Genomic DNA, 26,264 nt, shown 5'->3' with positions numbered 1-26,264 from the left:
AACCTTGCTCACGGTTCTTTCAATATTCAGCGCATTTTTTCAGTATTTTAAATGGCACTTACTCTATTTTGGGACAATTTTTTGACGTAACGCGACATCATTTCATACAAAACGGAACTTTGTTTGTGTGTGAGGATGCATTTTCGAAAAGTACTATGAAATGCATATTTTTTACTGCTTATTCCAGTAGCCAATTTGAATACGTCAATGGGACACTGTTAATAAACGGAGAAGTAACACCAGCAGAACATTTTGTGCAAGACAACACATTATACGTGTGTTCCAATCAATCATCACTGTACAGTGCAATTAATAGCATATCAGATGTTTGCATGATTGTCTCCCTTTTATCTTTGTTGTTTATGATAACGTGTTATATATGTTTTAAAGAATTACGCAACCTCCATGGAAAGAATATTGTCATGTTTTCGACATCTTTATTCTTTGCCCAAGCGGTATTTCTTGTATGCCGACACGTGCCACTACATCAGATGATTCTTAGAGTAATATCAGTCTGCCACCATTTTCTTTGGTTAAGTGTTTTTACATGGACTGTTGTTATTTCAACTGATATCGCCAGACGAATGGTCTCTATGAAGCACTACACCATACACCAAAAGAAAACCGAAAGAAGGCGTTTCAAGATATACGGACTATTTGCTTTTATTGTTCCGTTTATAGTTGTAGTCACATCTATCATTTTAGACGTCAAATATTCACATCTAGGTTATGGCGAAAAAGGTTTATGTTGGATTACTAAACAGGATGGGCTTTTGTACTTTTACATTATTCCGGTAGGTGTTGCCCTTTCCTACAGTCTATTTTGTTTCATTTTGATCTTGGTTAAGGTAGAATTATTTAAACAAGGATCAACTTTAGCAACATATAACCATAAAAGCAGGGTCACTTTTATCATTTACTTCAAATTATTTTTCATTCTTGGATTGTCATGGATAGTTGGTATTATTTCGTCGAATGTGGATTCCATTGTTTTGTCGTATATTAATAGCGTAGTTAACGGTCTCCAAGGTTTCTTTCTAACAATAGTTTCTATTTGCAACAGGCAAGTCAAAAACATAATTCAAAGTCACACAAACTCCTCATATAAATCTAAACCAAGAATAAATGTCACAAAAGATACCTCCATTTTATCTTAATTAAACTAGGATTTCTTCGATAAAAAGGTTATTACAGGGTCTTAAGGTGAGTACGTGATAAACTATGTGTGTTTTGTTAGTTATATTTCTATTTGTATCCATCTGATCTGAAACTGTTATAACATAGTAAAGTAGTCTCAGACCAGACGAGTTAAGCTTCTTTCAACTGACTTTTATACATTTAATTTGTTTTTATTTTGTACTGTTACACAACTTTCCAAGCCACATTCTTGTTGTGCCTGTTTAAAGTATAGAATATGTTTGTTGCTGGTTAAGATATCTGCCATATTTGTTTTTCGTAAGTTATCTTGTCTTAAACTAAACCATTTGTTTTCTCACTTAAATTGTTTCATATTTCATAGCCGACAATACGGTATTTATTTTTCTCAATGTTTAAGGACGTATGGGAGTCTGTACTGACCTAAAAATTCATTTCATTTTGTCTTTGATGGAAAGTTGTATCATTGGAAACCCTACAACGTCTCCTTATTTTGATTTGCAACAAATGAATTTCAATTTGGCCGTTTCAGAATCTAAATTATCATGGGTAATTTCATTGTTCGTTCCCCAAAATGAAAATGACGTCACTTCATTGATTAAATTTTCATTGTTCATGACATTTTTAACCAACCAGGACGTTTTGGTGTACACTTTTAAAAATATCACCCAGGATGCATTAGATTCTGAAACGGTGAATTGTCTTTTTATTTACCAAGTTAGGTCTATGATACTTAATCTGTTCTGATTCCCTTGATTGTCATTTATAAAGATATTGCAAAAGCAGCAAGATAAATATACAAGAACCACCCTACATACACAAGCAGAATTTGCACACATGATTTCAATATGAATCTCACATGAAATTTATGTGAATCGTTTCACGTAAAATTCACCTCAAGTCAGCTTATACGCGAATCTCATGATTTTGACCAAATTTTATAATATAGATGTTAATTGAATTTTACTATTTTTAAAATTTAAAATTTTGAAAAAAAAGCATGTGATTTTCATGTGAAATTTACTATAGTTTTACACGATACTCAGTTCATGTGAGTTTTCCGTATAAGCTCGTTTGAGGTCAAATTCACATGCATTCAAATTCAAGTGAAATTGTTGTGAGTGGAACGTATCCGTGCAGATTGCTCATATTGATATACTTTGTAAATTGCATAAGCTACAAGATATTGATTGGCCATACTACACATGCATGTGATATAACATTTGGTGTAACAGATTTGGTACTTTTGTACGAAACAATTCAAAATAATTTGTATTTTTTTTTTAAATATTATTCATTCTTATAGATATGCAGGAGTAAACCGTATGTAATAACAAAATGTTGAGTATTGTCAATTGTATAAGATTAGAACCAAAATGTATTGTTAAGTATTTTCTCCCTAACAATGAAAAATAATTCTTTAATACTATAGATAAATGGTGGTTGTCACTTGAAAATTTAAGGCTATTCAAGCTATAATGATTATGTTTTGTTACTTCCATTTATGTCTGTTATTGTCTTTTGTAAAATATTAAACAAAATACCAAAAACAAATGTTGTTCTCATTGACACTTTTCTTGCTCAATCAATAATTACTTACATTTACAGGCCGACACATGTTCCAGAAGAATACATGGCGTCAAATGCCAAACTGCCCATTTCAAGTTATTAAAAAACTTCTGCGAAAAAAATACCAATTCGATATCCACGAGCAACACCAAGATACGACATCAACGCTCATACTTACGCTCGGTTTACAGCTACAATTACAATGTGACATACTGACACATATTGATTAAATATGCATATATTGTATATATGCTACAAATAAAAAGCCGCATGATAATATAAGAACTTGAAATAATAATAATGAGCAATGATACAAGTATGTGAACAAACGAAAAAAGACAGACTTTTAGAAATGAAGCTCAACTATAATAAGATTCCTTGAAACTTGGAAAAGGAAAGCATACAAGACCACAAATTGAATTATGATACTAGTCATTGCCTTTGATATTGAGCTCTACAATATCCTCTTGTCCGGAGTCACAGGAACGTAATTATTATAATAAAAAGTAACCCTTGTGATCCCAGATCAGATTCATTCATAAAAACAGATGACCAACTGTCTAAAAACTTACACTCGTATTTATTTTATATAGAAATATAATTAATAGTGTGTAAATGTATCTTCATATTTTATTTTTTTATTTTTTGGCAAACATATCCTTGATATTGGAATATCCTTTTAAAACTATAGCGTATATGATGTATATCAGACTTCGGGTAATTGTTATTGTAATCATTAGTTCGATGTAATAGAATACATTTTTTTTCAAGTAATCAATGTAATCATTAATCAGCCAAAAATTTGATTACATGCATGTTATTTAATTTCATCAATTACTTTTTAAAATGCCTTGTACTCCTGATTACTTTTTGATTACAATCTGATTATAATGGGGAAAAATCATAAAATTGTGTTAACATTTTAAAGTGGTACATGTGTTATATCTGGACATACAAAGACAACTTTTAACTTTTTGACACATCTCAAAATAAGGATTATTATTATAATGTTAGATGTATTAGATTTATGTGAAGGTATGAGGACAATTGTTTTGTTATATAAAAAAGAAGATTTTCAAGGGAATCAGTTTTATTGAAAATAGGTTTTTATCGTAAATAATTCACGCTACATGTAATATTAGTTTAGGCTTAGATGATTCATTTACTTCTTTGATAAATTGCAATATTGAAAGTCCTTGTTAGCCTAACTAAAAAGTATTATGCAAATATTCACAACTAAAAGATTTTTAATTGATAATGACTGTTTTGTTTATTTTTTACTTTTCTTTAACCCTGAATTATAATCCTTTTGTTAATATTGGGATTATAGTAACCTTTGAATTGACAGATAGGAAACGGTGCAATTAAAGTATCTTTTTATTTTAATTACCTATTGTGTGCTTGGCGCAATATGTGTCTTCCTCTAGTCCCCTCTTCTTAATATGCTGTTTAAAATAAATTGGATCATATACATGTAGTTACATGTAAAATGCAATGACTATTAGATAATACTTTTACAATTAAAAATGTTTTCACTGTAACTGAAATACATAAACAATTTGGAAGTTTACAGAAAAGTTATAACGAAACATTTTTTCAATCGAAGTCAAAATATTTCAAAGGTTTATACTTATTTAATGGTAAAGGGTATAGGGCCATAACCAGTGACAAAATGTTTATGTACATAATTATATTGTGAATCTTTGCGGTATATTAAATCAATGAATTTTAGTCAAGTCAAACTAAGTTTGAACCTCAAACTAATTGCAACAGAAATGTTTTAGTTCTAATCTACAGCATTAAGCCCAAAATATACACACAAAAAAAGTCCCATAAAATTTAATTTTAGGAAAACTCAAATTTTGCATTTTAATTTCTGATGGAAATTAACATTTGAAAGGGAGATAACTCCTAAAAATGAGGGTTTTTTGTCAGTTTTTGGTTGATTTTCTTAAAATTCATATAAAATATGATACGTTGATGGGGTTATAAGTTCGTACTTGACTATATCATATAATATGCTGCTCATGAAATTTACAAAACCGAAGTTTTTTTTTATTCTTTTGCACAATTTTGATTAATGAAGTTGCAAATTTATGGCTGTGTGACCATTTTGAAAAAAATAATGTTAATACTTTGTATTGTTTATATCTTTTCATTATATTTGTTCAGCATCTAACTTGTTGAAGAAAACTTTAAACCGCAAAAAGAAGAATATATGCTTAGTTAGTTTTATTCAATTTGAGATTCTTTACCTTTACATGCTGATAAATCTAATAAACGGTCAACTAATGAATTATGAAAACTAAGTTGTAGCTTGATAAAAGATATTAAAACACCTTTAGAGTTGTTTATTATACTCTAAAGACGGTTAAAATATCAAGAATTAATTCGATGGTGAATAGAAGCGGTTTAGTTATAATTTTGAATCAATTTTTATTGGTATTTCGGCCTTTTGTGCAGAGTTATCTCTTATCAATGCAAATCTCCATATGAATTTTAAAATGATTTTTTAAAAGTTTTTTTCAAGTAAGATTTTATGGGACTTTTTACTTTCTATATTTGGGATATAACGCTAAAGATTAAAACTTAAAATCTTCTGTTGCAATTACTTCAAGGTTAGGGTCAAATTTATGCTATATTGAAAGGACTATTTAGAAGTTATCATGACGCGCGTATGGCGCAAATGCAATATTTAATCCTTGTATCTATGATGAATTTATTTACAAACACTGGGTCGATGCAGCTGCTGGTGGAGATTTAATTTACCGAGGTTATTATCAGCCCAGTAGTCAGTACTTCTGTGAGGAAATGAATATGGTGATATTTATAAATTAACTGATTACAAAACTTTTGAATATTTGAATTACTAAGGCTTTTCTACCTCAGGGAGGAATTATCTGAGCTGTATTTGGCAACACATTTAGGAATTTTGGTCCTCAATGCTCTTCAACTTCGTATTTATTTGACATTTTAAACTTTTTTGGATTCGATCGTCACTGATGAGTCTTTTGTAGACGAAACGCACAAAATTTCCTCCTGGTATCTATGATGAGTTTATTAATAACATGTCAAAAAGTAAAATTACAAAATACTTTACTGCATTGAAAATTCAATATGGAAAGTCAAATGCTCAAACAATCAAATGAACAGATAGCAACTGTCATATATCCGAGTTAGTACAGGCATTTCCTAATGTAGAAAAAATTATCGAATAAAATCCTTTCTCACGACATGCTACAGTTATAATCTATATATCAGCATCATTAAAATGGGTTATTAATTTAATTTAATAGAGACAATATAACAAATAAGATGTGGTATGATTGCCAATGAGACAACTATCCACAAAAGACCAAAATGACACAGACATCAACAACTATAGGTCACCGTAAACATGTTGAAAATCATCATCTAAAAGACAATTCAAGCGTTTGGAAAATAAACTAAAACGAAAATATAAATGTCAAGAGGGTGATATGATAGCTGCTTGACCCAAAGAAACATTATAAACTGTTTCAAAAGAAAAGAGCCAAAACCTCTGATGTGTCACTTTCAGATTTCTTCGAGCATTTTAGAAAGGAGTAGGTCCGATAAGGGCCGATTTTGGTCCTCAAATTCCAGGTTCATCTGATAAAAGATTTTGGACACTTTTTAAACATTAAAAGTGTCTACTTCAGTCGATTTAATTATTTTAAGTCGAAGATTTGAACTGATTTAGTCACTAAAGACGCTAAAAATGCTTAAACTTGAAAAATCTATCAAATATGCCATAATATGTCACTTTGCAGATGATATTTTGTAAAAAATGAAAGTGGCCGTGTTCATCCTCAACCTTATATATATAAAAAGAAGATGTGGTATGATTGCCAATGAGACAGCTATCCACAAGAGACCAAAATGACACAGACATTAACAACTATAAGTCACCGTACGGCCTTCAACAATAAGCAAAGCCATACCGCATAGTCTTTTATGAATGAGTACAAATGCGGCCACTTCCATTTAAGACGGAAACCGTCTAAACTTTAACTAAAATCCTTAAATTATGAATATTTCAGCAATTTAGCATGACTTAATGATGCTAGTACCCGATATATGTGCATCGTATTGTCAAAATCAGCCCACATTTATGTAGCAAAAGTATTCTACTTTCCAATAAATATCTAAAAGTTTACATTTTAACAACTTTGTAAAACTGCTATATTTTTTGGCCCAAAAATTGTCTTACCGGACCTACTCCTTTGGTCATAAATGATGGTAATAATGTGACAGTCGATACTCCAGAGACCCTTTCCAACACAACATATGATGAACTTATTATTACACAAGATGAAATTCTGAAGTGTATTTCTAATCTTTAACGTGATAAAAGTCGTGGTATTGATGGTAAAAAACTATATTCTGCTACCGTTCCTAGAGGAAATATTAAATAAGATATTAGCATCAGGACATTCCCGAAATCTTGGGCACTCGTAGAGTTAATTCCTGTTTTAAAAAAAGGCGACTTGTCATATCCAGCGAACTATGATCGTGGAATCAGTTTTTTCAGTAATTTAGCGAAACTGTTCACATCTATTATAAATTCAAGACTTAAAAAAGGTCTGAGTATAATGATATTATTACAGATACACAATTTGGATTTCGACCCAGTATCAACACTGTTGGTGCAATTTATTGTTTGTTGACACTCGCCCAGAAAGCATGTTCCAAGAAAAAAAACGTTTATATTGCTGTTTCGTTGACTTCAAACAGGCATTTGACTCCATAACCAGACTTAACTTATGGTCGAAACTATCAAGAGTTGGTATAACATGCAAATTGCTGTCTGTTTAAAAATCAATGTATTCTACAGTAAAAATATGCGTGTAAATTGATGAGTTTATTTCTGAGCAGTTTTCATGTTCAGTTGGTCTTGTGCAAGAAGAAGTTCTTTCTCCTATACTTTTTTCGTTATATGTCAATGACTTTGAAATAGAATTCCTACGTTATAGTAATAAACCATATGAAGTTTTACTAATGACATGATTTTATTTTCTGATTCAGTTATTGGCTTGCAAGATATGTAAGACACATTATTATTATATACTTGAAAATGGTGTTTTACTGTAAATATTGACAAAACAAAAACTATGGTATTTAGAAACGGAGGTTTTGTGAAAGACGAAGAAATTTGATATCAGGATGGCAAGGCTTTTGACAAAATGGATGAATTTTGTTATCTTGGTGTACTGGTAAATTTGAACGGTAAATTTGCAAAAAGCTCAAAAACATTTCGCTGAGCAAACTAGAAAAGCTGTATTCGGTTTAAGTCGAAGGTTTCGTCATTGTATTTGAATGTTTTTACATATTTGAATTTGTTTGATACTTACATTAGTAGTATTCTATGTTATAGTTGTGAAATATTGGGTTTTTTCATAAAGCTAAAAATATAGAAAAAATACAACTTGATTTTTGCAAAAATATATAAGGTGTCAAACAGTGTACAACATATGTTATGGTTTATTTTGAATTGGGCAGATATCCTTTGATATATTTCAGAATGTACAAAAGAGTGAAGTTCTGGTTATAATTATTATCCACAAGCAACTGCATTCTTAAAAACTGCTACAGGGAACAACTTTATAATTTCTTTAGTATTAGACGTAGTTGGATTGATCAACTACAACAATAAAATTGAGAATGGAAATGGGGAATGTGCAAAAGAGACAACAACCCGACCATAGAAAAAAAACAACAGCAGAAGGTCACCAACAGGTCTTTAATGTAGCGAGAAATTTCCGCACCCGGAGGCGTCCTTCAGTTTGCCCCTCAACAAATATATACTAGTTCAGTGATAATGAACGCCATACTAATTTCCAAATTGTACACAAGAAACTAAAATTAAAATAATACAAGACTAACAATGGCAATGATTTGGGACAGGCGCAAAAATGTGGCGGGGTTAAACATGTTTATAAGATCTCAACCCTCCCCCTATATCTCTAGCCAATGTAGAAAAGTAAACGCATAACAATACGCACATTAAAATTCAGTTCAACAGAAGTCTGATGTCAGAGTTCAAGAGAAGTCTGATGTCAGAAGATGTAACCAAAGAAAATAAACAAAATGACAATAATACATAAATAACAACAGACTACTAGCAGTTAACTGACATGCCAGCTCCAGACTTCAATTAAACTGATTGAAAGATTATGATTTCATCATATGAATAGCAGGCACAATCCTTCCCGTTAGGGGTTTATTATCACACCATCATAACATATATGACTAACATAACCCGTGTCATTCCAAAAAACGGGTTTTTGAATAAATGTGTTTAGTTCCGCTGCAAAGACCCTATAAGTGAATCAATATTAACGCCAAAATATGCAATCTTTAATGACTTGACAACAGTATCGTAACTGTATCCCTTCCTAATAAGTCTATGTAACGGTTTTGTTAGTTTCTGAGGTGAATACTGACATTTTGGAGCTTTATATAGAATATTTCCATGAAAAATTGGATATGAAATACCTGAACGTTTAAGAAGTCTGCATGTTAAGCTATATTTACGAATGATGTCCATATACCGATGATAAAATTTAGTAAATGTTTTGACTAGTTTGTGATATCGAAACCCCGGTGTAATAAGTTTTCAGTGATACATAAATTTCTCTCGTTAAAATAACTTTTTAACTTAGGTTTAAATAAGATTTGGTATAATCAAAACAATTTATTATTATTTGTAAAAACGTATAATCAATCAAAACAGACTTTGACTGATCAAATGAACATTTCTTCTAAGTGTTATTTATATAAATATATTGCCAACAATGTATATTTACAGAATTATCTAACTAAAATTTTGAATTTTAGAGTGTACCTAAACTCGGCTTAGATTAGTCTTTACGTCATTTGTTTGTTGAAGCAGGCCGTTATCATGGTGTTAATAGGTTAAATAGAAAGTATACTCTTTGTGCTTTGAATATCACTGAAGATGAATTCCATTTTGTTTTACAATAAGAATGCTATAGAGACTATTGGAGACAGTTTATTAAACCTTTTTATTATAGACGTCCATAGTCGTTCAAATTAGTGCAACTACTCAACGCTGAAAATGTAATAAAAAATGCGTAATTTGTGAAAATTCTTGTTTAAAGCACTTTTGATCATAGGACCGAACTGTTAGTGGTCAATACTTGATATTTATTTGCTTCTCTGATGTATTATGTCATGTTGTGTTATATAAAAATGTATTTGTATTTATTGCACTGATAAACATAATGTGCTTAAAGTAATAAAGAATGCAATTGAAATTATTATGAAATTCATTGTAAATCAGATGTAATCGTAATAACTTGCCAATGTTATCATAAATTTAATCAACTGCTTTCATTAATTTTGTCATAATTTAATAGTACAATTGGCAAAGTAATTGTAATTTAATCAATAAGCAATCGGACCCATCTCTGACTTATTTATGTGAACATCCTCTTGTAACACATACCAGTTTGCTAATATTGCTGCTTTGATACACAGTAACTGTGTTGAGTTTTATAAGGAATACATATTCGTATCAGACGAACATTGTTTTGTTTTATCATAGAGTTGCGGTTTCACTGACATACAACTTTAACCTCTATAATTCATATTTACAAGCTTCATTTTTAATTACAGTATACTTTATAAGTTTCATGTTTAATTACAGTATATTCCCTGAATAAATTAACATCTGCTTGTCATGCTTAAATTGCCTTAACGTACCGGTACACTACGCATATATTGCATTTTGGTCGCGAGCATATTTTGGATAAATGTTGTGCGTATAGCGTATAGCTGCGAATATGTTTATTCTGTATTGTCTACAGGTATAAGGAAGGGTTGAGATCTCACAATACATGACATTGTTTAACCCCTCCATGTTTTGCTTCAGTCTCGAGATTTTGGTTGCTGGTCCCAAGTAAGCAACCTCCAATTTAGTGTTTCCGTTGGTTACTATCTGTCATATGTGTTTCTGTTTAATGTTATCACATAAAATCAGGCCGTTAGACTTTTCGTCTGAATTGTTTTACATTGTTTACTTGTCAGACCGTTTATATCCGAGTAAGCAGTAATAATTTTCCTCATTGTTGAAGGCCGCAATGACCTGCGATTTCTTTATAAATCCGCTTCATTTTGACATTGTTGGCTAATTATATCATTGGCAATTAAACCAAACAACATGATCTGATAATGTCATGAAAACAAAATGATGTGCAAAATTTACAGAAATAAACCAAAAGGTATATAGATGTGCTGAAGCGGAAACAAATTACATAATTCTCGTAGACTAATTGTTTGGTATATTCATTAAAAATTGTTAAGGTCATAATAAGTTGCATGATATGAAATAAATTAACATTTAAGGTGGTAATTAATTATCTTGCTAAATGACTAAACTACTCGCATGAAAAAAACTAAATTTATCAAATATTCAGTTTTAGTTTACACCTTAACAGAATATAACAATGGTAAAGAGACTGATGGTCATGAATTTATCATACTGCTTATGGCATATACTCAATCAATTAAGGGAGTACTGTTTAATGTCTTAATGTCTTTGAATTAGCTTTTGGTTACTTATATGTTTGTTTTTATTACTATAGTTCCGATATGATTAGTCAACTGTTTTGTGTGTATTTATATTTACACCCAAGGAAAACATTAAGAGGAGGGAAGGAGGTTATGGGGTTGTGTTCATATATGTGTTACCCCAATAAGGCACTTATAGTACCCTGTCTCAAACCAGGAACATGTAATCCAGTGGTTACTGTTGGGTGCGGTTTGTGAGTCACAGTTTTGTAGCATATTTTGTAAACTCTTTATGTTGAAATAAACAAGTCAATTTAATTCAAATATTTATTGCCATAAAACTACATATTTATAGTATGTGACACAACATAACAAAATGAAAATAAAATTTTACAACAAGATCATTAATATACACAATAAAAGTAAATATTTCAAGAGTTCCCTGTCCTCAGTTCAATAAACTGCTTCCTAGCTTATTTACCTGAATGTATGAAATTTGGTTGAGTATATATGTTATTTTAACCTTATTTTATCTAAAGTGGATACTGCATCGGACTACTAACACAAAGGTTCCTGGTTCGATTGCCGGTTCGGGATGAAAATTTCAGGGACTGAATTTCCGGCACTCCCTTGACACCATTTGCGAGTATGGTCTTGAGAAACGATGATATAGTCCGTCGGAAGGGAACGATAAAAGGCTGGCCCGTGTTAAGAGAGAGCCATATCTGTTGCACGTTAAAGACATCCTTGTAGATTTCGAAAAAGAGCAGGCTAATGCCGCTATAAGGCAACACTCGCACCCGCAAAGTGGAAAGGGATCAATATTAGTTGCAGAATTTGTTTCCCAATCCACTCTTAATAAATATGTTTAAACTAATTTTATCTAAGTCATTTATATTTATCAAGTGGATATTCTCGTTTATCAAAATATCAAAATAAACTTTTCTATTATTATGGTTTCTATTACAAAACAAATAGTCTAAGAAATGAATTTCATCTTCAATTTGTTCTCTTGGTATTTTAAGGTATCTTCCCTTTTCTATAATTAATAAAAGAGGGACGAAATATACCAAAGGGACAGTCAAACTCATAAATCTGAAACAAACTGACAACGCCATGGCTAAAAATGAAAAAGACAAACAGAAAAACAATAGCACACACGACACAACATAGAAAACTAAAGAATAAACAATTATGTTCACTTAATCTAAATGTTGTTATCAGTTTTCTGAATTCAAGTTTTGAGCAAGTTAAATATTTTTCTTCTGTATTATTTATTTTTACATGTTTATAAATAGTGAGTTTGCTGTTATATCTGATAATTTATCATTTTCTAGTTTTTCATAAAAATGCTTCAATTTTAATTATTTGTTATATTTTTAGTTATCTTTTGTGAGGAATATGTTTTCAAAGTGTCCAAGTCCATACCAGCTTCTTCTACTATATGTTTTACATATGAGAATCAAGAATAAATTCCTGCCGAGTCTAAGTTTTGAGACAATTGACAATATAAGATACAATATAGATTGAAATTTAATATTTAGTTCCAGAGGAAGTCTCCCCAGATCAGCTCTTGCACCTAAATTTAGTGAAGATTTTCTTATACCAATTGTATATCTACAAAACTGTAGGTGTAACTTTTCTAAAGGTGTTTTATCAATGAAATAAAAAGGATCCAATTGTTTTCCAGAGTTATTTGCCCTTTTTTTGGTTCTAAAATTTGTTATATAGGAGTTCAAAAATGTAACATCTGAATTATATAAGGCTATGAGTTTAACTAATGAATCAAAGAGATTATTTGCAACTTTAACTGGTATATTATTCTATGGACTAGTATATGACTTCATCGCAAAAAGAACTTTTGAAATAAACCATCATTTCATATATCTCACAAGCTGATTATCCTTATTGTATATAAAAATAAGAATAGTAAATTCTCCTTTAAGTATAACGATTTTGAAACATGCAGCTTATGGTGCTTTAACTTTTGGAGATGTTTCTTTAGTATTTAATCCTAGTTTAGTACTTTATTCAATGTAATGGATTTTAAATGAGAAAGCTGTTTATTTATTTAAAAGACACAAACGCCCAATTGTACGTGAATTATACTGTTGTGCTACCTCTATTGGGGTTTCCCTAACAGAGAGATGTCTCCGATACTCTCATCTACTAATTTACTGTTGACGTATGATACGTTTCACCTTTTTTGTCCTATAACTGAATTGTACGGACTTTTTGTAGGAATTTCTTATAAACAGTTTGAAAATGCTCATTATAACTATCATGCCTTTCTTGATTTTTTTTTATTTGTTTATTGTTGACTGAAAAATAATGTTTAGCACAAGTTTAATATTTTTAAAAGTATTCTATACTTTATAAGAGAACAGTAAATACATTATTCTAACTAGAAAAAAATCACAAGGTTGAATTTTTTCGATACAAAAACTTGATAAAGCCTATAAATTTAGTTTTTTTTTATTTGAAATATATTTTGCTTGTTAACTCACTTTTTGTAAAATATGAAGTCACTAATCAGACTTATTGAATCATGTTAAACCATTTAGCTAGTAAACATGACTGTTATATTTTTCCATGTGTCCACATTTTTATTGTGGAAAATTCTCCACGCATTGTAAATTTTCCATTATAAATATGATATAGCAATTGTCTTTTAAATTCTTATTGTTTAATATTTCATAAGCTATTTGATTTCTTTTTTTCTAAATTATTAATGTGTATAAGATGCCTTCTTCGTTGAAGCAACTGTCCGATGACACAATAAAACTAAAAAGAAAACCCCATCTATACACATACGGCTATCAATAAGCAAGTGTCTGAATCATACAAGACACGTTCTTCATAATACATAACTTAACAAAGACTGCCAAATATTTGCGAAAACGCAAGCATCCTTATAGGAAAAAAAATATTCAATGTACTAGTATTCTAAAGGGAGTCACAAATTTAGATTTTTTTTTATAAGAAAGCCAGTATGAAATTCCTCTTTTTCTCCTGTCAATTAAGATTTTTTAGCGCATTGTTTATCATGTCTGTTTCATCGGTTTCCTATTGTCACTTAGTCTGACACAAAAATGTTACTGTAAATTATTTCTGATGTACAATCTGCCATTCAGAAAAATATGTATCAATTATATACATATATAAATGTAAAATATGTAGTAATATTGTAAATTGTCAATCAAATTAACACCTCATCAAAGCATTGTCATGACTGTATGCGACAACCTTTTGTCATCAATACTTTTTGGATTTGTGGTTTTTAATTGAGACGACACGATACTGATTTAAAACAATAAGCACTAAAATCAAATTCGACTTTTATTGCCGTAAGTTCAATTTATGTAATAGTTTATTTATGTATGTCGATCATATGTAAGTACAGTGCTGATAACTCATCAAATAAAGAACAATGCTGGCGTCTGTATAAAAACAGGTTCCCCCTTTAACCCCATATATACCTTAACCTTTTCTTTTATTATACGAATTCAGACACAGTAGGAGTAGAGAACCATTTTTTTCAGATCAGAGTAAAATTTCAGTTTAAAATCAACTATATATGAAGAAAATGATATATTTCAATTTTATTGGTTAAAACTTTCGCCGCTGATGTGTCTTACGTCGTCGAAACGTGTATGTAGAACTTCATGATAAAACCTTCGTATCTTTAATTACTGTAATTCAGTATTGATTGCTACATGTAGTATTACAGGAAGAATTGGATGTTGATTACTTCCATCTTATTATTTTAAAATATCCAGTCGCATAATCACAATGAATACTATTATAGCCAAGTCATCCGAAGCATTAGAAACAAATTATAAAAAAAATAACAATGATAATACAAGTATGAGCAAGGCCTGTACATGACCATCACAGAACATAAGGTGCTATTAAGGGTTAGAACAATAGCAAGTGGAGCTGAATCTGTTTACCCTTCTGGATCACCCGAGATTAACCCCAAATTTCGGTGGGGTTCATGTTGCTTAGCCTTTAGTTTTCAATGTTGTTGTTTGTCTGAAGGACTTGTCCTTTTCTCGTCATGGCGTTGTAAGTTTATTTTTAACGTATGAGTTTGAATGTCCCTCTATGTCCCTCTGGTATATTTCGTCTCTCCTTGAGCAAACGATCTGGTTCTTTTTTTTAACTACATGCAATAAATGATATATATAGCCTTTATGTAAGTCAAATGTATATGCCTTTTATCTCAATTGAGAATGAGGAATGTGTCAAATATACCAACCAAAAATGCAGAAAACGACCAAAGGCCACCGACAGGTCATCAATACAGCGAGAAAATCCCACATCCGGAGTCGGCCTTCAGCTGACCCCTAAATACAAATGTGTACTAGTTCAGGGAAAAATGAACGTCTCACTAAACTCCGAAACACACAAATGAACTAAAATTTAAAAAAGATAAATGAATAACAAATGCAAGGGGCTCCTGAATTGGACATGCGTATACATACGGCGGGGTATAAAATGTTAAATGAGATCTCAACTCTCCCCCGTTACATCTTGCCAATGCAGAAGTAACAAACACACAAAATGATATATATTTGTTTGATGTACACTATTTAATGCTATCTCATTATACCAGGTAATGCTGTATTAGGTATATCATTGAAAGTTGTCTTATATACAGGACTTTACGTGATGTTTTAGGTTTATTATATTTGAGTCATCTATTTTTGTATTGTTTTATCTATGCATAATGTTTAACTGATGTGTGTTTTTCTCACGAGATAACGCCTTGGTCTTATACTGTTCTAAAACAATAAACATTTCTGTTACACTTCAGTTTGATATGCCCTTTTTATTATACATAAGCCAATTTATATAAATATTTATTGGACGCAAATAATGACTGATGAAAATTGTTATCACAGATATATTTTTTGTTTCTTTTTAATTGAAGTTGATCAGTACTGCTTTATGGAATTGATATGGTTTCCATGTTTAAATAATAAATCAATTTTGTCATAAAACAATAGAGATAGGATTAAAACAGCATGATATACCGTTTTGATTTGATTGTCCAAGAAAGCATAAGGTCAGCAATGTTTGATAGGGGGAGCATACATCATATTTTCAATGCACCTTTCAAAAGTCAATTGAAGCTCTAGATATCCGATATACATTTGGAACGTATACATTAACAATTCCATATATTGGTTTTTGATATATCTGAAATTTTTGTAGGTTTTTTAAGCCATTCGATCATATCTGATATAGTCACAATATAAACATCATTATATTCCAGTATGGTATCAAGAAATTTACTCAGTCCGGCCAAATTTTTACTAGACGACCAATGAAACCAGTTTTGCTTTAAATGTAACCCAAATGGTGCTCGGTTGTTATGATAGTACTTTTCAAAGTTCTTTAACAAGTACTGGTAAGTCTCTTTGGTGTTGGTTGGCTGACTGGAACATTCATCGGCATACAAGCAAGGTTCAGATTGGTTAAATCCAAAAAGAGGAATGATGGGAACTTCCCAAATTCCTTGATGTCCATTCAGTTGACACACATTCATATCTTTACAGTGTTTTTCCAAACCGAAATCCAGAGTAAAAGGGAAAGCTTTCATTGACCGATCGAGAACTAAGGAAGAATCGTAAATAGATTTGTTTTTGAAAAATTCAAACTGTTCATCACCGAGAATTTTCAAATCAGGACTTCTCCATCCAGTAAGTGATCTTCCCTGATTTCCAATCCGTTGTACAAAGTTTTGTATTTGCTTGTCAATGTCAGATGTAAGTGAAGCCTTGTCCATGTAATGGGTTTTAGAGCCACGCATGGCTATTTCAGTACCATAACGTTGAAGATTTCTCGCAAGACTATAACTACTTCCTGATTCGGAAACAAAGAAGGTTGGACTAATAGGGCAACCATTTGGGTTTATTCTCTGAGACTTGAATAAAGACCTCATTTTTGAATAGGAAAGAAAATTTATGTCTCCTTCAAAAGTGATGTACACAATTTGGGGAATTTCGTTTCTTTTTATTTCAAACGGATTTTTGTTTGTCATGCATAAACAGTCAGGTAAAAAACAATTAACATTTTGTTGACAATTGTTTAACGCCGGAGTTGACGTTTCTTGTTGGGAATGTGTCAAATTTATATCCGGTTTTACTATATTTTCGACAACTGTCATGTTAGCCTTTGACGAATTTATTGGTTTTATAGTTTTACTTATACTTGGTGCTTTAGTAGAAAGTATTTCCGTTTGTACCGTGTCATTCTCCCACTCTTTTGGTGACATCAATTGTTGTGTTTTCGTTTTCTTTAAATTTTTGTCTTCAATTTTCACATCAGAATTTATAATTTTTGCTTGGACTTTTGTTTTGTTTTCAATTCTTCTATCTTTACGAGTTTCAGTAATCCAACTTCTCCATGGAATTTTCATGTCTGAATTTTTCATATTGAATAAGTTCCACGATCCACCGATCATCTGTACATTCGGTGCACTATAATATTTTCTCTTTGGTTTCTCAGTACCTGGCGAGACTACAGATTGCACAGATTTCTTGGGTGATGGTTTTGGTTTAATTCTTTCTCGTTTCACAGGTGTTTGCACACTATCATGTAAACTAGGTTTGCTTATAACCGTTTCTACAGGCTTGCGATGAACAAACTTTGGAACACTTTTTATTTCTTCTTTCAACGTCATTTGCCTTCTAGATAATTGCTGCCTCTTTGGTACATTTACATAATTACCTGGCTTTGATACTCCGTTTTGTGTCTGTATATGTTTGGCTGGGTTCAAAATTACGTTATTCCTTGGAGCAAGCACACGTCTTTCATAATTCATATTAATGTTTGTTCTCGTTTGAAAATGTTTTCTTGGTACATTACTGACAATTTTATTTGATTTAGAGTCCGAAACACTACTAATAATATGTGTTGGTACATTTAAGTTAGCATCCTGTATCTTTATTGTTTGTTTTAATCGATTTTCTGCCGCAATTCTTTGTTGTTCACGGATTCGCTTTCGTTCTTTGAGCATGATTTGTTTTCGTCTAGGATCGCTGTTTTTACTAACTGGTCTAATCATACGTTTTGGAGCAGGCGGAGGACGTACTTGAGGTACATTTAGGTTTATACCTACTCTAGGCGAGAATCCTGGTCGGGTGGACTGCTGTGCATACCTTGGTCTCGATTGGGCGTGTTGTTTTCTTGAATGTGCCACAAGCATTTGCTGCCATGTCATTGCAGACGATGTTCGACCAGACGATACTATCGGATGCTGTTGTGCGTAAAATCGTGTTTGCGGAGTTCTTTGTTGGTAATTTGGATATTGGGAAAGTTTTGCAGTTGCAGCTTTTTTAGCAGCTTGCTGCATGTTCCAAGTGTGATGTTTTTGTAAGAAATCAGTTTCCTGTTTCACGTATCTTTCATGACGCAGTTCTTGTAATCTTTGTTCTATTTGTTTATTCCTAAGATCAAATGCAGTTTGACTTCCTGTGCCATTACTGTTTGCATTATTACAACTCCAAGGTCCAAAACTGCTAACGTCTTGAAGTTTAACTGGATTCCTCAGCCATTCTATAACTTGTTTTACAGAAACAACGTACACATCATCTAAACGTGTCAATTCACGGATAAATCGGTCCATAGCCTTCAGCCGGTCTGGATAAAAGAACCACGACGCGTGCATATTAATACCAAATGGTGCTTTGTTAGTCTTGTAGTAACTCTGGAAATTATCCCACAGAAAACGAAATGCAGCTTCCTCGTCCGGTGGAGGATTATTACATCCATCAACATATACACAATCAAACCTTTGTAAATAATCCATCAAAGAAATAACCGGAACTTCCCAGAATCCCCTATGCTGTTTTCGCGGACACGGTTTAATCTTGCAGTCGTACGGCCACCCATAATCCAAAGTAAACGGAACCGGTGGCTTCTCTTTTAATGTCTTTTTGCTTATTGTAAGCGTTGCATCATATGAGTATCCTAGTCCATGAAGCATGTTTGGTTGAGCATCTCCGAGTGGTTCAAGAAATGGGCTTCTCCATCCCTTGATTCTTGTATGTGGAATTCTCGCCATTCTCGCTAAATTCTGTTTTTGTTTCAGTGCTTCGTCTTTAAATGTTGACGTTTTAGGATGTCCATGTGATACACTATGAGAAGCAATCTCAAATCCTTTTTGGTAAAATTCTCTTACTAAACTGTAAACAGTATTGGAATGTGAGATAAACAATGTCATGGAAACCGGGCATCCATTGGGATTTCTGCGACTTGAATCAAATAATTGTCTATAGAATCCTGCAACCTGAGGAGTAATTGCATCGTCAAAAGTAAAGAATACCATCTGAGGAACTTCCTTGTATGGCAAAGGCATATCATTCGAACAACATACACAATTTGGCGGCTTGCAAGTATTAGTATTCTGACATCTTGTGCATGCGTTAGGAGTATACGCACTTATCTCCAAGAAGAAAACGAAAACGAAAAGCGCTGTTAAAGTAAATTGTAACTCCATCATCGATTGGTGGTAATTTTAGGACTCTATCCCGGTCTTATCACTCAGTCATTCACAGCACCACTTCTGGTCAAACACTTCAGTATCTAACCCATACTTTGAGTGAACCTCATATTACCGAGAACACTACAGTTGAAATGAAATTAAATAATGTCAGGTTGTCAAGTCCTCGTTCTCTTTGTAATTAATTCACGTACTACACCCCCCGGAGGCTAACATATAACTGATGTTTCAATTATACACGACACATAGCATATCATTGTTTTCTTATTGTTTAGTAACGACTTAATGTTAGAACATGCATTTCACACTCATGTAATTAATAATTACCTTTAATATCTCCTTGTAAGCTACAAGAAATGACACGGGTCATAAAAACCTTACAAAAATATGGACAAAAAACTGTTTATATGTCACTTTCATTAAATATATATGGATTAATTAAAAAAGAAAAAAAAATCCTGGTTTATTGTCTGCTTTGAACTTTTTTTTTATTCTAATTGATGAATGGTTTCTGTCATTAGAAATGTTGAGTTTTCCCCTTTTTGATATAAAATATCTATTTCAACAATCAATTTGACAGATTTGATGAATTTTAATTATACAAAGGGCATTTGTTTTAATCAATTTTGTTCATCGTAATTATTAATCATTATAAATTCTAAATGATAAACACTTGTAAAAGTAGAAAGTAAAACCCTTATTGAAACGTTATTGAAGGCGATACCCAGTCATTACAAATAATTATGGAAAGAGCAAAACATAGTCAAAGAGCTGAAAGCTCTGAGGAAAAATGACGCCACTGCCTCTAATATTAGGATATTTATTTATGTAAAACGTGGTTGAGGGGCTGATCCACGCTACTGAACCAGACGAATTCCTCGAAAAAGCATGTCCGAAGAGAACAATAACTGCCGAGAAATTTAAAGAATACCACGCAACAATTATTGTAGAAAAGCAAGTGAAGGCTAACTCTAACTGTGAGTGTATTGACATTCAACCAAGTAAAACACCGCTCGGGACTATCAAATTTTAATTATCGCTAGCCCGACTGTACTAGTAAGACATATAACGTCCTTTCTATGTTATTTGAACATATTTGAAGTTTAGATTGACAAGTAAAAGATCGTCAAATTAATGTGTACGAACGTAACGAAGTCTAAACTATCGAGAATGATAATTATACATTAATCATGAGAAAGTGAAACAGAAACGTAAACCAGTCGCAATATTCTGGTAGTTCGATCTGTCTTATAACCAGTAGAAAGTGGACCAACACGGAAACATTATATTTTCTTATAATAAAGGCAGTTGTTTGTAAAACGAAAAGACTATTAATCCCCCCCCCCCCCCCCTCCGATTAATTATATATATTTAATGTTCTAACAATGTTTTAGTTTACTTCACATAATCAATAAAGTTATAAAAATAGATTTATGAGTATCTTAACAACATCGTTGGTACACTTCAATCTTTTTGGTAATAAGAAGGACCGGAGACCATGTGTCATCAGACGATTCATACGCACCGCGTTGGTATAACCGTATTACTAATTCCCGATTATTCAAAACTTCGTTAGTCTGGATAAAAACCAGAATCTATCCAATGGATGTCAAGATGATTCCGATTAATACTTTTGTAATGGTTGTTTAGTTAAATGGTAAGAAAGGCTGACATTATTTAGGATAACTATTTTGTCTGGCGATTGCTGATCATTGATGTGTGAAAAGTCCAGAACCATGTCAAAACGGATCTATTTGTTTATTACGTACATAAAAGCGAAAGCTTGAATAAATATGAAAAATATAACAAAGGGAAAGCTCAACAATACCATTTAATAACAATAAACATATGAACAGGTCAAAATGTTTTATTGTAAACTGGTTCCCGGTTGATTACTACGCAATAATGATAATACAAGCAGATTCCAGTTTGTATGTAAAATAGTAAATACGACACCAAGAGCGGTAGGCGGAGAAATGTAATGGAGAGTAAATACGAAAACAAGCGCGGTAGGCAGAGAAATGTAATGGAAGTTCAGGTCAATAGTATCGGAAACATGCCGCTGAAAGTGTCATTTTCCAAAAAGGAGCATATCATCGTGTGTGTCCTGTACGAGAATAAAGGGTAAATGATAAATAATGGGGAAATTATGGTCGATTGTCGACCGTTAATGCATATCTGATAATAGATTGTCTACGATAATTTCGTAAATTTATGTGGTTCCCGCGTGCCATATTACTATAAAGGGTTAATATGTATCAAAGGTATCATGCTCATAATTTGATACACTAGACGCGCGTTCCGTCTACATATGACTCATCAGTGACGCTCAGTTAAAAAAGTTAGAAAAGCATACAACTATTATAACTTAGAACACTTGAGGACCCAAATTCCAAAAAGTTGTCCCAAATAGGGCTTAGGTAATCTATGCCTGGGATAAGAAGATCCTTAATAGTTTGAATAATTCCTACTTTTGCAAACAGTTAATTTATAAAAATTATCACATAATTGATATTAATGTCAACACCGAAGTGCTGACTACTTGGCTAGTGATGAATATGGAATCCCTCCTTCGTGAATATGAAATCACGCTTTTAAAAAATGATTCTTTACGATAATGCCAATTTGAAGTAAAAAATTACAAAAAATAAACAATAACGATAAGAGACTTGATTGTTTCAAGTATCCATAGCTTATAAAAGGTACAAGCTAAATTGTGTCCATCATCCTAAAGAGAATAAAAACTTCTACATTTATATCTTATTATTCTAAAAGCAGCCACTGACAAAGTAAACAATCGTTTACTTAAATGAGAAAAAAGATATAATAAAAATGTCACCGCCTATGAAATATTTACATGTCATTTACAGGTCGTCATTAAGATGCTTTAAATGACTATACTTCCGTACGACGAGTCATACGAACTCTTTTAAAAAGAAAAGTCTGATTATATCAAAAGCAGAACGCATTAATGTACTAGACAAATATAGATGGAATTTTTGAAATCTTCATTGCGATTTTAACCCAACAAAACAACCATCAAAAGAGTCATTTCTTTACTTAATATAGTTTACTCGACATTTACAGTTAATGTAATGCAATATTTTATTTGTAATGATGTAAGTCGTTGGACAAAAGTGAGTTCCAACTAAAAAAAGTCCTATCATTTCAACTGAAATCGATAGTTTTCAAAAAATTATTACCAAGTTACACTAAAAAATTAAACTGCAGACTTTTCTGCATCTTATGGTATATATTTTATAAAAATCGCTCATAGATTTACTTGGTAAAAAGTTTTTGAAAATTTTCGATTTTGGTTTAAAATGATAGGACATTTTTGTGTGGGAACTCACTTTTGTCCTATGACTGTAGTTTATATTTAAATATTATAATGAAAGGAGGTGGAAGGCTTATTTAATTCGAGTAGCCTTTTTCTAATTCTTATTGTTTATCTACAATATAACAGTATTTAGATAACTTCACTCAAAGCAAGCATGCTATCACGAGATAAAAAAATCCTGATGTACCAACGACGAAAAACAAAAGCGAAAACACGTGCTGACAAAAAATTTATGTCGTCTTAAATTGAAACCGGGAAGCTATACCTTTCGAAAGTCTTCATGCCATAATAACACACAGAGAGTTAAAAAAAAAAACACCACGGAAACCATTAGGCCTCCTTTTGTTTTATTCGACTTAAAAAAAAACAACAGAGAAAGAGACAGTATGACATAATAAATTCCTGAAATTCGAATCATTATTTTACTTGTACACATAATTATCTTAATCAAATATCATCAATCGCACCGACAGATAACACGAATCCCCCAAAACTGGACAGTACAATAGACGACATCAACCAGCAAATCAAACTTTACACACATATGCCTAGTATTTCCCCTGATTTAATCATTGTGAAGTTTAACCATACATCACATTTCATAACAATAAGCATTTAATAACGAGCCACTTTTGAATAAAAAAAAAATAGTAACTGTGAAATAGAAAGAAGGGTAGACGGTGTCAGAATATAAATGTTTTCCTATTAATTTGAACAAAGAATGATCAGACAGCTCGGTAATGGACTCGCTATTTATCTCAGACATGATGGGAATAGTTTAAATCGATAAGGCGGGCTAAAACATCTTCATGTTCCTTATATCTTTGTAACACTATATTCTAGTTTTAACTTACATAAAGATAAAAAAAAACAGGAAAAGTAAAATCACAAAAATGCTGAACTCCGAGGAAAATTCAAAAAACGTGTTTTTACCTTTTCCCTATCATGTGGCAAAATCAAATGATAAAACACATCAAACGAATAAACAAGAACTGTCATATTTCAGACTTGGTACAGGCATTTTCAAATGTAGAAAATGGTGGATTAAATCTGGTTTTATAGAGCTAAACCTTTCACTTGTATGACAGTCGCATCAAACTCCGTTATATTTACAACGATGCGTGAACAAAACAGAAATAATCGGTAGAATAGGCAAAATATGGTTACAGCAGTCATCACTCAATCTTAAAAACAAACAAAAATTTATAAAAATTAGCACACAAAGCATTGTACCTTGTAAAGACTTAAATCTTAAAAACTTTCCCATTTACAAAGGACAACGGTGTAACAGCACAACATTCAGAACATTTATAAAAAAATTCCTGGAAAATGGCATAAGTATATCCGTACAAAGAACGAAATAGGTAACAGAATGAAAACACACAAAGTTTAACTACCTTTCTAATCGTTATTACTTAAATATAGATAATATTCAATTTCAGCTAATAAATCAAACATTTCTTTTCAAAGGAAGTATTATAGTGACGATATGAATTGTCCAAATGTATTTCGCCAGTACTTTAGTTATAACAAACTGTCAGTGTACATATTTAGACTATCGGACTTTAAAAATACAATAAAAACATTGTAAGGCAGTATTGCTTTAATATTTTACATAGCCATACTTTCCAAAACCAGTCTTGCATGGACAATCAATTATAAATGTTGATTTTAAAAGATTGAAATTTTTTTCATTTTGCCTCTATTGCACTTAATTCTGGAAGAATGACCTGAAGAAATATCAATAACAAGATGATAGTAAACACAGCTAGAGGTAAAACGTAAAACGAGGAAGTGCAAAACATGTTGGAATGTCAATTATAAAACCACTAATTAATAATGAATAAATTAGTATCAATGTCTTCAGATATCGCTCCTATGTCTTTGACCTAGGACTTTAATAGTAACACTACATATGCAAATCCTTGCTTTAAATACGCATATGTTTTGAATAACGCTTAAATCTTATGTAACACAAAGCCAGTTGATGATTACAATGAATTCCCAATTGAATAATGGCTGTATTTTTAATAGTTTCTGATACACAAATATTGGAAAAAAATATATACTTTTCAAATATGATTAACATTGATTTGTATAAACGGAAAATAACCTGATGCAAAACTATCAAACATTTCAATAATTATCTATATACGAAAAGCAAATCGAATGTCCAGATAGTCAGCAACATCGACAAAGACGATTCATGGTTTTACTAGCAAACACAAACAATGAACAATTTCAATGTAAAATTATGGAATCCACCCAGGCGAGCAGCAATTTGCAAAGAACTAGCTAAAGAAAATATTTAACAAATAATACCAAAAAATTAAATAACAAAAACATACCGAACTCCGAGACAAATTCAAAACGGAAGTCCCAAATGAAATAGCAAAATCAATAGCTCAAACACATCCAGCAAGAATGCTGGGAAGCTGTACATAAACTATCCTCAAAATAATATTACAGATAAATTAACTTAGAGTGGCTTTTTTCCACACAACACTGAATGACTTATTTTTGTATTCATGTACTACTTATTATACTAACACAACACACAAAATTATGCACTCACCAATAACCTGTCGCAAATACTTAATATCAAGTTATACCCACTGGTAGAAGACCAAGTTGCATACCTGCCGTACCTATCTATAACATGAAAAGTAAATATTTCTCCTCAATAGGAGACATAAAATTAAATTCTGGGCCAAACACAGAAACTGTACACCTCTGTGGACCATGCGAGCGTCCAGTAATATGGAGCTGTCGAAGGGTATGCTGCGATGGATGTAACATCTGAAACATTTTACAAAAGACTATGAACCTCTGGAGTAATCCAATGTACAGTGGATTTGCTGTCAATGCGATAGGACACACCCAAGCTCATTCACCTTTAAAAGTTATGAACAAAGAACATCAAATATATACTAAACAATAACGGGAATTGACTCGACATCAACTGTCTTCAGCCCGCCGAAGTCAAGCAGCACAAAGAGCGGAAACATATGATCATATATCAAAATTGGACTATCAATTAACCAAAGGCAATCAAGGAATAGTAGCAATTCATTAGAGATACAAAAGAAAACAAACATCCGTATTAGGACAATGAGCTGTCGGAGCATTTAAGAT

General features: G+C 31.9%; 1 protein-coding gene across 1 annotated transcript; it reads right to left on the bottom strand.

Annotated features, from left to right (window-relative positions):
* Positions 1 to 16,091: 16,091 nt before the first annotated feature.
* On the bottom strand, positions 16,092 to 19,971 carry LOC139519185 (uncharacterized). Its single transcript, XM_071311048.1, has one exon. It carries the CDS (start codon positions 19,787 to 19,789, stop codon positions 16,451 to 16,453), a length of 3,339 nt encoding a protein of 1,112 aa, XP_071167149.1. The 5' UTR covers positions 19,790 to 19,971; the 3' UTR covers positions 16,092 to 16,450.
* Between the last annotated feature and the right edge of the window lie 6,293 nt (positions 19,972 to 26,264).

The sequence above is a fragment of the Mytilus edulis genome, chromosome 4 (assembly GCF_963676685.1).
Source record: "Mytilus edulis chromosome 4, xbMytEdul2.2, whole genome shotgun sequence".
Classification (NCBI taxonomy): Eukaryota; Metazoa; Mollusca; class Bivalvia; order Mytilida; family Mytilidae; genus Mytilus; species Mytilus edulis.
The sequence above is the reverse complement of the archived record's forward strand: the minus strand, read 5'-3'. Positions and strand labels throughout refer to the sequence as shown.

Excerpts from the sequence above, each read along its gene's own strand:
- LOC139519185 (XM_071311048.1), bottom strand. The coding sequence starts at position 19,789 with ATGATGGAGTTACAATTTACTTTAACAGCGCTTTTCGTTTTCGTTTTC.